The sequence below is a fragment of the Myxocyprinus asiaticus genome, chromosome 5 (genome assembly GCF_019703515.2).
Source record: "Myxocyprinus asiaticus isolate MX2 ecotype Aquarium Trade chromosome 5, UBuf_Myxa_2, whole genome shotgun sequence".
NCBI classification, from domain to species: Eukaryota; Metazoa; Chordata; class Actinopteri; order Cypriniformes; family Catostomidae; genus Myxocyprinus; species Myxocyprinus asiaticus.
Genome location: NC_059348.1, coordinates 25,082,473 through 25,097,673, shown reverse-complemented (window position 1 = coordinate 25,097,673; position 15,201 = coordinate 25,082,473). Strand labels below are relative to the sequence as shown.

At 39.7% G+C, this 15,201-nt stretch overlaps 1 protein-coding gene across 1 annotated transcript in view; it reads right to left on the bottom strand.

The window, feature by feature from the left end:
* The window catches only part of LOC127440390 (phospholipid phosphatase-related protein type 4-like), a 58,096-nt gene that overhangs the window by 31,142 nt on the left and 11,753 nt on the right, over positions 1–15,201 (bottom strand). Inside the window, exons 2-4 of the mRNA XM_051696919.1 lie at positions 13,119–13,304; positions 6,862–6,991; positions 3,904–4,099 (exon numbers count right to left, since the gene is read on the bottom strand). Coding sequence (XP_051552879.1) covers positions 3,904–4,099; positions 6,862–6,991; positions 13,119–13,304 — 512 coding nt within the window. The remainder of the gene's footprint in view (positions 1–3,903; positions 4,100–6,861; positions 6,992–13,118; positions 13,305–15,201) is intronic.

The following is a 15,201-nucleotide window of genomic DNA, read 5'->3' as shown; positions in this document are numbered from 1 at the left end:
TCCCGTTTTCCATATTTACACAGTTTTGTGAAGTTTGGCATTTGTGCACACAAGATACAGGAATATTAGTCATAATGGGCCACACTAGTCAAATATATCGATTGTACCTTCTAGATGATTTAATAGATCAAAATTCTTTTGATAACCTTTTGCCTGCATGGTCTAGCGCTGACCTGGGCCAAGTTTGGTGAAGATCTGATTAACACCCAAGGAGGAGTTCGAAAAAATATGGTTTTCAGTAAATAGGAATGGCAGAAACATTTTATAAAATGAAATAAAACTGAGATATACATTTTGTATGACTTGACACAAGGATTTAGAGGTAAAAAGCATTTTGATTTTAATGTGCTCAGATGCGAATAAAAAAAACGTAAATGTTTTTGTTATAGCGCCACATTGTGGCCGGTTCTCACAAAACTTGGTACACAGCCTCATTTTGACACTGTGTATGAATATCTCAAATTTCGTAATGGCAGGTCATTCAGATTTGATGTTATTAGCTGCTGAAATTTGACTGGCTGCTGGTGGCCATGTTTTTAAAGATATGCGACTGTGCTCATAGATCTTGATGGCACCTTGGACAAAGACAGTGCATGCAAAATTTCAAGTCGATCGGACCAACAGTTCCATAGTTAGAGCCATTTTTAGTTTAATTATTATAGCACCACCAAGAGGCAAAGGTGTGCATTTTGTGTGACCTCAGCATGAGCCCATACATATATTTACCAAATTTGTTGATAATAGCTCAATCCATTCAAAAGTTATATCCGTTTTAGTAAAACGCTTTGACGTTTTGCGTACCGTTTGACGAGAAATCAGAATTTCAAAATTCCTTTGATACATTTTCATATTGGGACTCTGCTGAATCATTCTGCACAGGTTTGGTTCCGATCAGGCAAATGGCCTAGGACGGATTTGTTTTGAATTTTTTTTCAAACAATCCAAAATAGCGGGAAAATGAAGGGATGGAGCAAAATTCTGTCAGGAGTTAAAATTCTTCAGCATGACGCAAGCAATCAGAGGAAAATTTCGTTTCTAGCCCTTACGATTTAAGATTTATGGCCCCAAATTTGATTTTTGTTTGTTTTGTTCGCAATAGCACCACCTAGTCTCTAAAGTATGTGTGTCTGTATGCCTGAGTAGTGGGGGTGATTTGGAACCATCCTGCCAAGTTTGGAATCTCTACAACTTACGGTCTCTGACGCCCAGACACTTTTATGGCAGAAAAAAATAATAATAAGAAAAATATAATAAGAGAATCGGAACAAATACAATAGGGTTCCTGCACCTTCTGTGCTTGGACCCCTAATAAATTATAAAACAAAACCATCTAGATAAACTAGTTGACCTTATAAATTGGCCAGTTGACATCCTGACCATTAGAAATGTCTGCTATAAATGTTGATGGTTGTTCAAACCAATATTCCTAGCACACATTTCAATGTACATCAAAGAGCTGTATAATGGTATTGCAAGCCTTCAGGTACCTTCGGGTATGCACCACAATGATCCTCTTTACATATAATTTTTACATTATAAAAAATAAATGTATAGCTAAAATAGCTATAATTGGGGCTTATGAGAATTTATGAAATGAATGGAAGATTGAAAAGCTGAGCTGCGCAAATGGTGTGGGTATGCTGGAATGGGGACCAGGATTGTGAGCACAGCACCCAGACTGAACTCTGTGTGAGTTTTACAGGAATGCCATGTGCCAAAGGACAGTGCCACATTCATTCTGCTGCCTTCACATTTCTACAAACTGTTTACAGCAGACAACAGATTATATTCTAATCTAGTGATCTAATTAGATCTTTTAGTGCATCACTGATGTTTAAGTTTTAGGGTGAGCTTTAAAATGAGGAGAAATCTTGAAAAGCTACAAAATTAAAACCAACCCTGCTGAAAAGACCAGCTTAAATTTCCATGCTGGTCCAGGCCGGTTTATGCTGGTTTAGTGCTAAACTAGCTGGTGGAACAGCATAGCCATGATATTTACCAGCCAAAATTCTAGTCAACTAGCCAACATAATCAAACAGGAAGTCAGCATGCTGTTTTTGTGAGTTCCAGTACACTATGATTGGCCATAATATGGTCAGAAAGCGATATCTCCTATCAGATATTTTTGCATTGGCACAAGTGTGTTCAGTGCCGGTTCTACCCCATTTGGCTCCCTAGGTGAGACCCTCCAGTCTGCAAAAACAGCACCAAAGCATTAATTTCTGGTAATTTTAGGAGCATCATATGAATATTTTCTTTAGTAGCCTACATATATTGTGAAGCATTAATGAAACTATGGACTAAAAACATACTGACACCTTTTCACATTACACAGCACAAGATGAAGTTTATCAAAGTTACTTTTCTCAAAAGCCTGCTGTGGCAGTATCATGGTACAGTGATGGTACAATATGGTAATACCTTGGTATTTTTTATAATATTTGATGGTATTTATGGTAGGCTACTCCAAGGAACATGTCCAATAAACATGGTATTGGCTTTGTAATTTTTGATTTAAACTTTCATGTAATGTTAATATTTTGATACACTTTTATTTAGAAAATGTCTTCACCTGCAATAGACAATTGCTCACAGCACTCGCACATGACCTCTTCTTCATCACTGGCAAATGACTGAATGCAGCTGCAGGTTTTGTTTCAGTGAAATGTAAGTAAATATCCACTTCATTCAGCGTTGTTTTTGTCTTCTGTCCTCTAAAGCATACCGTTACTGTTTTACTGCATATGTTTTACTTCAAATGATTCAGCCTGCAAGTTAGGCAAATTTATTAAGAAGAAAAGATTGAGCATGATTATTTCATGTATTGCTCCGATGCACGAGCCCCACGCTCGTGAGTCTATGGCCGTGTTCACAATGCATCCTATCCATACTTCTCTCACTATTTTGCCAAACACGGATATAACAGAAACAGTAAGATGTAATGGTAGTAAGGCATTTAGTACACAGTCTATATATTCCGTGGGGGACGCCACAACACGTTATCGGAATGAACAGGGCGCATTTTGTTAGACACAGACTGGATACATGCTAAAATTGGCTCGGTAGATCGGCGCCCCAAAGCGATGCCGCCCTAAGTGCTCGTCTGTGTCGCCTATTATTTGACCGGCCCTGAGTGTGTTTACCTTCCCTTGTGTCATGACTTGAAGCGTATTGCGGCATCAGTGTTGGGAGACCCGGGTTCAGATCCCACATTGAAACCAGGAGGTAATTGCGTTCGCATAGTCAGTGATGAGCGCTATTCAGAGGTTGCATTGTTCCTTCTAGCGTTACATTTTAACTCCACTGATGTTTAGGTTTGGGCTGGGGATACAGTTTATCAGTTTATAAAATATGCATTCCCCTTCACAGTACAGCCTGCACGGCTAAAAACAACTCACAAAAAAATACTCACAAAATATTTTGCTCACACGTGCCCATTCGCCCAAAACACTAACCTCTTTGGCCACTCGGGACAGTGTTTCCGATTTCTGTAAGCTCAGACTGATTTTAGCTAAAGAAAAGTTAACCTACTGTTTCTGATTTCACTGTGAGATCAATCTGGACCAGCATGGCCTTTCTAGTAAAGCTGACTGACAAAGGAAGTCTTGCTGGTTAAGTTAGTGAAGAAGCCTGGTAGGAACACCAGCATCCAAAACACAAAATATGATGTTGACCATCTACATGCATGTTAATTTTTTTTTCAGCAGGGTTGCCATTTTGAACTCTGAGCAAGTGAACTGTAATTTGATATGTCAGAAAAACTTTTTGATTAAATTTTGTAAAATATTTGCAATCATCATGACTAATCACATACCCACACAGGTCCAAATTTAGACCATTATTATATGTAACTATGCATTAGGGTTCAAGAACTACAGTATGATACAGATAATGTTCTTTCACCTGCCAGCGTCGATGGCCGCTTTATCAGGCCCAGAGCAGATGTCATCCACAATGAAAGAGTTCTCATCACAGGACATGTTTAGGCTGGTGTAGTTGGGCTTGCAAACAGTGAGGAAGTAGGGGGCATAGTATCCTGTGGACAGCTGGATTATATCCGTGATGAGTGCTGTGATGCACAGGCCAAAAACATGAACCCCTGATAACCACACACACACACACACACACACACACAGAGTAATTCAAAGCAATTGCACTCAGTAGATTTCATAAGTAGTAAGTAGGTTTCATAAGTGTGTGACAAAATAGATGGAGTTTTCATTATTAATATCAGATATCATATACAAGACGGAAGTTTAAACTACTGAAAAGAGATGAAACGGACAAAACTAGATTTGCATTTCCTGACAGAAATAGCTTGAACTGCAGAAAAAGAACAATGTTAAAGTATATATGTATATGTGTATAAACTCAGCAAAAAAGAAACGTCCCTTTTTCAGGACACTGTATATTAAAGATAATTTTGTAAAAATCCAAATAACTTTACAGATCTTTATTTTAAAGGGTTTAAACAATGTTTTCCATGCTTGTTCAATGAACCATAATTAATTAATGAACATGCACCTGTGGAACGGTCGTTAAGACACTAACAGCTTACAGACGGTTGGCAATTAAGGTCACAGTTATAAAAACTTAGCACACTAAAGAGACCTTTCTACTGACTCTGAAAAACACCAAAAGATGCCTAGGGTCCCTGCTCATCTGCGTGAACATGCATTAGGCATGCTGCATGGAGGCATGAGGACTGCAGATGTGGCCAGGGCAATAAATTGCAACATCCGTACTGTGAGACGCCTAAGACAGTGCTACAGGGAGACAAGAAGGACAGCTGATCATCCTCGCAGTGGCAGACCACATGTAACAACACCTGCACAGGATCGGTACATCCGAATATCACAGGTACAGGATGGCAACAACAACTGCCCGAGTTACACCAAGAATGCACAGTCCCTCCATCAGTGCTCAGACTGTTCGCAATAGGCTGAGGGAGGCTGGACTGAGGGCTTGTAGGCCTGTAGTAAGGCAGGTCCTTACCAGAAATCACCAGCAACAATGTCACCTATGGGCACAAACCCACCTTCTCTGGACCAGACAGGACTGGCAAAAAGTACTCTTCACTGATGAGTCGCGGTTTTGTCTCACCAGGGGTGATGGTCGGACTCACGTTTATCATCGAAGGAATGAGCGTTACTGAGGCCTGTACTCTGGAGCGGGATTGATTTGGAGGTGGATGGTCCGTCGTGGTCTGGGGCAGTGTGTCACAGCATCATCGGACTGAGCTTGTTGTCATTGCAGGCAATCTCAACACTGTGCTTTACAGGGAAGACATCCTCCTCCCTCATGTGATACCCTTCCTGCAGGCTCATCCTGACATGACCCTCCAGCATGACAATGCCACCAGCCATACTGCTCGTTCTGTGTGTGATTTCCTGCAAGACAGGAATGTCAGTGTTCTGCCATGGCCAGCAAAGAGCCTGGATCTCAATCCCATTGAGCACGTCTGGGACCTGTTGGAATGAAGGGTGAGGGCTAGGGCCATTACCCCCAGAAATGTCCAGGAACTTGCAAGTGTCTTGGTGGAAGAGTGGGGTAACATCTCACAGCAAGAACTGGCAAATCTGGTGCAGTCCATGAGGAGGAGATGCACTGCAGTACTTAATGCAGCTGGTGGCCACACCAGATACTGTTACTTTTGATTTTGACCCCCCCTTTGTTCAGGGACACATTATTCCATTTCTGTTAGCCACATGCCTCTGAAACTTGTTCAGTTTATGCCTTAGTTGTTGAATCTTTTTATGTTCATAAAAATATTTTCACATTAAGTTTGCTGAAAATAAAAGCAGTTGAAAGTGAGAGGACATTTCTTTTTTTTTTTTGCTGAGTTTATATAATATATATGTCACATACTTACCCACACAAATACACACATTTACAGCTCTGGAAAAAATAAAGAGACCACTGCAAATTTATCAGATACTCTGGATTGACTATTTATAGGTATGTGTTTGAGTAAAATCAACATTTTTGTTTTACTGTTATATACAGTGTATATATATATATATATATATATATATATAACCCTTCATCTAGTGCCATGGTTTTCAAACTGGGAGGCGCCAGATGTTGTCAGGTGAGGCGCGGAGAATGATGAAAAATTCACCAAGCAAAATCAATAGATAAATAAACACCTAAAAAATGTATTGTGAAGAAAAATGAAAATTATAGCTAAAGGGGGGGCGGGTCTTGTACATTTTGTCGGGGGGGGGCTTACTGTTTAACACTGAAAACCCCTGATCTAGTGTATATATAGGCTATAAAAAGCTTAATTTGGATAACACTTAAATATAGAGCAATGGAGCCCAGTCTTCATTTCAAAATAAAGTCCCTGGTGTGTTTTGGCCTTGTTTAGGGTTAACAGTCCCACGTAATGCAACAAATCTGATTTGAAACAGGTTTTCCTGCCTTTTCCAACACATGAGTTATCGGTATCTGCAAAGTCCAATATCAGTTGACCTCTGTCAACATTGTGTTTACATTTTGAATGCTGTATAATCTGTCAATGTACATCAGTGGGATATTTTCAACATTTAATCTCACAGTAAATAATCTCAAAATACCAAAAATTTCTTAAAATTATGCTTACAAAAACCATATATAGAAAGCACATCCAAGAATGAAATTATCTACATGACAAAATTTTAATAAAATCAGTCTGACAAGCTTTTCAGACTGAATAAATTGCAGAAGTTTACATGTAGGGTCATGGTTTTAGCAGAGAAAACCCCTAAGCATAATGTTTGAGGAATATCAATACATTGCCATATTAGTTGTAATGCCAATAATAGGTGAATCAACAATTTTTTTTATAGAGTTACAGATGGCAGAAAAATATACACATACCCACAAACCTCACAGCACGTCGGATGTAAGAGTTGAAATTGCAGCCAGCAGCATTTATGTTAGCCTCTGTTTTGATGGCGAGATTTCTTCTGGCCAGACAGCAGTACAGGATCCCTTCCCCAATCATAATCTGTGGGAAGATGGTCATCTGTGTTTACCCAAACATACAGCACCCTGTTATTTCTAATAGCCTCCAGGGGTCACTTCTAATACAATCACAGACACGTTAAATCCATTACTGTAATTAAAGTAATCTGTCCCATCCAGACATTCATTCATAGCCATATGAGAGGGAATTCATCCAATATTTTAAATTTGGGGGATTGGGGGTTGAAAGTAATCCAGGCCTCCATTATGGCAATGAATAAACAGTTAATGCCATGCAAATGGAAGCAGATCCCCACAGATGTATATGTAAATCCTTCTGCAAGGGTGCATCTACTGCGAATGATGAGAGCAAGAGAAATGGAGAGTGAAAGAGAGCATCATGCGATCATACCCCCCCTGAGATCACACTTGCCATCCACCCTCAGTCAAGTGCAGTACTCTATTGAAGCAGGCGCTACCACAACAGCTGGAGCTACCAGCAGGACACACATTCACACGTCGCCCTCTAGCACAGACTCAGCCATAATGACCATACTTAAGCCCAAAACACATGAGTGATTTAGGTTCACTTCACTTCACTTTTATTGTCACACAACCATATACACAAGTGCAATAGGGGGTGAAAGTCTTGGGTGCAGTTCCGAGCAACATAGCAGTCATGACAGTGATGAGACATAGATGAGACATATACCAGTTTACAATAAACAGATTTACACATCACAATTAACATATCTAATATACACATAATTACACACATCACAATATACAAATAATAATATAAAATATACATTATACAATACACACAATATAGAATATTGTACAGTATACAATACACACAATATAGAATACACATACAATATAGAATAAACATTATACAATAAAAATAGTATATATAGTATATATAAAATATACAGTAGGTTGTATTGTACTGTATTGACATTCGGGCTGTTGGTTGATAGTCAGTTGCCAGTGTGTTGTTAAGAGAGAATATAATTTAAGACAGTCCAGTGTGAGATAATAAGATTAATAAAGTGCGGTGCTGATGTATATTGATCATGAGAGATCAAGAGTTCCGAAGTCTGATTGCTTGGGGGAAGAAGTTGTCATGAAGTTGGCTGGTGTGGGTCCTAATGCTGCTGCGATACCGCCTGCCTAATGGTAGCAGTGAGAGCAGCCCATGACTTGGGTGGCTGGAGTCTCTGATCCTCCGAGCTTTTTTCACACACCGCCTGGTATATATGTCCTGGAGGGAGGGAAGCTCACCTCCGATGATGTGTCTGGCAGTTCACACCACCCTTTGCAGGGCTTTGCGGTTGTAGGCGGTGCTATTGCCGTACGAGGCAGTGATGCAGCCAGTCAGGATGCTCTCTACAGTGCTGGTGTAGAACCGTGTGAGGATGTGGCGGTTCATTCCAAACGTCCTCAGCCGTCTCAGGAAGAAGAGGCGCTGATGAGCCTTCTTCACAATGGCCTCAATGTGGACGGACCATGTGAGTTCCTCAGTGATGTGGACACCAAGGAACTTGAAGCTGCTGACTCTCTCCACCAGTGCTCCATTGATGGTGATGGGACTGTGTTCTCTGTCTTTTCTCCTGAAGTCCACCACAAGCTCCTTTGTCTTGCTGACGTTGAGGGAGAGGTTGTGCTCCTGACACCAGCATGTCAGAGTGTGCACCTCCTCTCTGTAGGCCGTCTCATCACTGTCAGTGATCAGACCTACCACCGTAGTATCATCAGCAAACTTAATGATGGCATTGGAGCTATGTGTTGCCACACAGTCATGTGTGTACAGGGAATACAGGAGTGGGCTGAGAACACAGCCCTGCGGGGCTCCAGTGTTGAGGGTCAGTGATGAGATGTTGCTGCCCATTCTAACCACCTGGCATCTGCTTGACAGGAAGTCCAGGATCCAGCTGCACAGCGAGCTGTTTAAGCCCAGAGTTTCACATCAAGCTTGGAAGGCACTATGGTATTGAATGCTGAGCTGTAGTCTACAAACAGCATTCTCACATAAGTGTTCCTTTTTTCCAGGTGGGAGAGAGCAGTGTGTATTTTAGATGCAATGGCATCATCAGTGGAGCGGTTGTTGCAGTAAGCAAACTGCAATGGGTCCAATGATGGAGGCAGCACAGAGCAGATGTAATCTCTGATTAGTCTCTCAAAGCATTTGCTGATGATGGGGGTCAGAGCAACAGGACACCAGTCATTTGAGCAAGTGATTTTGGATTGCTTTGGTACAGGCACAATGGTGGACATTAAATCCCAAGGTATTTGAAGCAGGTGTGTTGAGTCATTAGATGCGAGTCCAAAGACAAAATTATGACTCAAATATTTGGGCTGAGGTGGCCATTTCTCCCCATGCTTCACTGCAGATCAAAATAGAAGTCTCCATGCATTAACAGTGGCAAAGCTAACAAATTCATAATGCCCAGGATAAAGTTATGGAAAAGCATTTGCGATAGAGCTTACATTGCCGATGATTGTTTGCTGGTCTTAGACAAGCCTGGTCTGTTTGCTGGTTTTAGAGGGGCTTTGGGCACTTTTCAGTTGGTCAAGAATGATTACACTGTGAATTCGGCAAAAAGTAGTTCGAAAGTTCTGCTGCTGAACTGGGTCTGTGCTTACTGAAATTTCGAACACTTTCCCCCGGTGGCCAAAGCTGGAAGTTTCCAGGTGAAATGTCCCCAGGGTAGCGCCACAAGCGAGTTGTATTTTTAGTTGTAAATGATGTAATACAGTAAACAGGAATGCATATTTATTTAACTCTACCTCCTAACTAGGGCTGGGCGATATGAAACAAAAATTATATCCCGGTATTTTTAGGCTGAATGGCGATACCATCTTGGTATTTTCTACGAAGTGGGCTAAATGTTTAGTTGTAAGACAAAGCCACATTTGAGATGGTAAATGAAGCTTGCGACGTGCTTTGTTTCGGGGCAGAAGACTTTTTGGGTTGCGAAGGCTTCGCGGCCAGGGTTGCAGCAGCACCACAAAGTTTAACACACTCTTCGTACTGCAGTTTATGGCGCAATTGTAAATGGTGGAAGAGACTTGAAGTGCTTCCATTTTTGGATGCAACCTGTTTATGGCATTCTCTACAGATGACATGGTTTTGCTGCTCATCTGATCTTTTAAATCTGAACCATCTCCAAATTATTGAACCATTGTTTTTCTTTTTACTAACCAGGTCTTCTTTGGCAGTAAGCAGAGAGTTATGAGAGAGGAAAGATGCAAACACAGGCACGGCTTTACGGAAGAAACAGGTTATGTAATGCAACATCAAACTATATCTGTGATTCGAACTTGGGTCTCTGGCGCGAGAGTCTTAATTTCCACCACTGAGCCACAGAAGGGAGTTGAACCCAATAGTCAGACGCGTTCTTAAATGAACTCAGAAGAGTTTATTAACAAAAATAGCAAAAAGGGTACAAAAAGCAATTTCTTACTGACCACCACAAAACAGAAAAATCTTTAGTCCAAAAAGGATCCAAAAGGAGGAAAAAAACAATCTCCAAAGAACTCAGGAAAAAGACACCAAAAAACAGCAAAAATAAACACAGGGAAAAAAAACAATCCAAAAGGCTTTCAAAGTTTAGTACTTAGAACTAGAGCAGACTTACGGCAGCAACTGGCTAGGAACATCAATAACCAAGCAAAGAAACAAAAGGAAGTGATCAGCTTAAATACACAGCCCAGAACGAGGCACATGTGAAAACAATGGCACTGATTACAAGAGGCACAAGATAGACATGAGTACCATAGGGACCGCTAGTGGCCAAAATATAACATTAAAGCAAAAACTCTGAAAAAACAGTATTGTCTCATCCTATATCTCATTTGAAAATATATCGATGTACCTTAAAAAGTAGATATACCGCCCAGCCCTACTCCTAACCCAATCCTCAAACCTAAACTTTACCCTCAGTGCAGTCAAAATATCATTTTAAAGTGAAAATTCAACCCCCGAAATCGCACTCACAATTTAACACAATTACTCCCTGGTTTTCACAGGATCAGAACCCATGTCTTGGAGTTTACTCACCCAACATGCTATCAATTGCACTAGATGGAAATGCGTTTATGCTTAAATTGATGCAAAATTGTCTGATGGTGGATGGCTTTTGTTAGTAATTGGCTGAATGGGGTTGATTTCAGTATACATGCTTTGGGCACTTTTTAGCTAATCATACTTGAAGACCAGCAGGCCAACCAGATAAAACAGCCAAGCAGCAGCTTGGCCAGACCAGCTAGACCAAGCAGCTTGGCCAGACCAGCTAGACCAAATGAAGACCAGCTTGGACAGACTGGGAGACCAGCCAGACTGGCTTAAACCAGCTTAGACTAGGAACCCATCTTAGGCTGTTTTAAGATGTGTTTTTTTGAGTAAGTTAAATGAGAATAACTGTCTTGCAAATCTAATTATGCCAGTATGGTGGAGCACATAATATGATGAGGTACTTGGTATCCAAGTGAGGTACTGAGAAGTTGAAACAAATTTGTCATTAAACATTGAATGAATCTGCTCTCTTATGAATACAGGTACTTATTCACAATAACGATATGAGATCGACACTGGAATAATGCATTTATTTGAAGCCATTTTGAACATAAGATAACAGCAGCTGTGAACCAGTGACCTACTTTCTAAAATCCAGCTAATACACGATATAAGCTATAATATCCAAAAAATTTTAAAGATCCAAAAATTTGCATATTAGAAATTCAGAAGGGGTGTGACAGCTAGGCCTTGGAGAAATTTCCATTGGCAATTATCTGAGCTGCCTTTGCAGTGATTGTGTAAACCTCACATATAGACATGTATACAGATGGTAAAAGGCTATTTGAGGCCAATCTATTAGACTCATGCGTTTATCACCCAGGGTTTTGACGATGCACTCACAACATGAACTGAGAGGCTTGGCGCCTTGTCGCCCAGCTCATGCTTTAAATGCATGCTGGGTCGGCGGCAGTCAAAACTGCCCTGGCAGTGAGGGGAGAAGAAAACATGCAAAAGAGAAAGAACATGACAGCCAAAGAGCAAGAAAGAGAAAAAAGAGAGAGAATACATATATAAATGCTAACAATTTAGATAAGGTGAGAGGCCTTGACCTTTCGTGATGATTAAATAATCATCTAATCGCAGTTATTTTATCTTACTTGAGATAACCGTGATTATTGTGCACTTTAATTTCAAATCACAATTTACTGTCCAAATAAGGGAATGAGTGTCTCATTAAGTTGAACTCCATCTCACTGAGCACTGAGTGCAGCTCCTAAAGAGTGTGTGAAGATTAACCACTTCTAAACCAGACTCCAAGCGCTATGATGCACACGCCGTCTGCACAGGTTCATGCCAAACTCTCGTGAAAATTTACACAAGGATTTTAGTGAATGCAAAGTGCTCCGGTTTCACTTTCATTTAACAATCGTGTAACGGCAAATGTTATTTGTTGTGTGGGTTCCTACACTCAATGTTAATGACATGGTGTGTCACAGAGGGGCCCTGTGTCACGCCTGAGATGATAGAAGGAAGAAAAACAGAATCTTATAAGGTCTTTCTTCATGTGAAATAAGGGCTTGTGGGTTTAATCTGAGAGACTTAAAGTAACGTGTGAAAGTGAAGAATTTTGGTTAGACATATTTCACTATAAAATACACTAATTTACATTGGTAGATAGATTCTCTGAAACGTTTAAACACTGCGGTGCTATAAAAACATTGCTTTGTTTCTTTGAGCATCCTGACCAGCCTGACAACACAGCAACATTGACCAATGTCATGAGCCAACCAATGGCAGACAGAAGTGTTCATGAAAACTTCTTTGAAAATGGTAATTTTTACATTTTCACATACATTTTACATTTTTATATTATTTTAGTGACGCAGAAATTTCACACTCCGCATTTTAAAATGAATATGCACTAAACAAGCAGCAATTTACAGTAAAATACAGCAAAGATTTATTCATCCCCTTCAAATTTAGGTAAGTACACAGAAATTGGAGGCACAACATAAAAAATTAACAATATTATATAATCATTTCAATATTCATTCTTGTCCCTCTAACAGAGATCAAACACAATGCCTAAATGATTCAGTAAGAGTGTCCTCTAGACTAAATAAAGTGTGAGTGCAACTCTGGTGCTTACCATTGCCGCCGGCCCTGCGAAAGCCAGACTAAAGAGCATGAGGAAGGGGATAACCTCTTTTGTGGGCTCAATGTAAGGCATGCTGAGACTGCGGTCATTGCAGCTGTAGCCTGAACGCACTGGTTTAAAAATGTCTGTCAACTCCAAGAAATACAAGCTGACCACCGAGGACACCAGAATCGGGAGCTGTAGAAAGAAAACAGTAGGGATATGACATATTAGGTCATGTTTTCTAAAGCTGCAAGATTATGGAAAAAAAGGAAATAATGTTAGTGGCTCACATCCCAAAATGGGTAGCAAGTGTGTTCAGATAGGACACAGACAGCAGGGGAAAAAACAATGCTAAATCCAAATAATAAAATATAACTCTTAAAGGTCAATTTTAACATTACTACAGCTACATCCCAAAAATTCTCTACAGACTGTTTTGACATGTTGCATGTTTCTAACTGATCGTAATGACGGTTTGGGTACAGTGAACGATCAAAAAAATCTAACTAACTAACTAATCTGTCAAGACTAATCAAACTCCAAAACTGTCAAAAACTTTAATCTGTCCCACTTTAGATTAGGTGTCTTTAAAGGGTTAGTTCACCCAAAAATGAAAATTCTCTTATCAGTTGAGAACAGTTTTGGACTCACCCACATGCCATCTCAGATGTGTATAACTTTCTTTCTTCTTCAGAACACAAACAAAGACTTTTAAAAGAATATCTTTGCTCTGTTGGTCCCATCAATGCAAGTGAATGGTGGCCAGGCCTTTGCAACTCAAAAAGGCATATAAAGATAGCATAAAAGTAATCCATACGACACAAGTGGGTTAATCAATGTCATATGAAGCGATCGAATCAGTTTTAGGTGAGAACAGATCAAAATGTAACTCCTTTTTCACTATAAATCTTGACAGCGGCCTCCTTTGCGAATATGATTTCAAGCTCGATTACACATGTCCTATAGCGACATCTAGTGCTCTGCGTATGCGTCAAGCACTAGGAAGTGTAATCGAGTTTGAAATCATGATTGTGCCAAGAGATTGCAATGGCATGATACAGTGAAAAAGGAGTTATATTTTGGTCTTTTCTCACCCAAAACCAACTGGATAACTTCAGAAGACATTGATTAAACTACTGGAGTTAAATGGATTATTTTAATGTTGCCTTAATCTGCTTTTTAGAGCTTCAAAGGTCTGGCCACCATTCACTTGCTTAGTTTGAGTTCTGCAGAAGAAAGAAAGACATACACATCTGAAATGGAGTAAATGATGAGAGAATTTTCAATTTTGGGTGAACTATCCCTTTAACTACTGGGTACTAACATTAAAATACCTACAATACAATGTTCTTATTGTGTAACTACATGTTGTTCTGCAAAAGTCATACAAGACCAACATTCGATGCTACTGAGATTGACATTCGCATAGGTTAAGGAGTGTTGGGTTGGGGTAAGGTTAACACAGTAACTACAAATATAATTAATAGCAGGTCCTTTAAATGTAAGTACAATGCAACAACACATATGTGCATGTATCTATGTATCTATCTACCTATATGATAGTGCATCTGACTAGCTACAGTGGTAAGAAAAATATGTGAACCCTTTGGAATTACCCGCATTTATATATAAATTTGTCTTAAAATCTGGTTTGATATCCATCTAAGTTACAATAATTAACAAACACAATCTGTTTTAACTTATAACACACAAATTATTGCATTGTCCTTGTACATATTGAATACATAATTTAAACACTCACAGTGTAGGTTGGAAAAAGTTTGTGAACCCCTAGTCAACAAAAGCTAAAAAAAATAAAAAGAGTCAAGGAATAACAAAAGAGTCAGGAGTTGGCAAACCTGGCATCCAATTAATTAAACAAGATTGGAGGTGAGGGTTAGAGCTACTTTGACATATAAAAAGCACTAAACAGTGTTTTGCTATTCACAAGAAGCATCTGCTGACATGGACCATGCCTGGCAAAAAAAAAAAAAAAAAAAGAGATCTCAGAAGACCTACAATCAAGAATTGTTGCTTTGAATAAAGCTGGTTACAAAGTTATCTCGAAGAGCTTAGATATTCATCTGTCCAC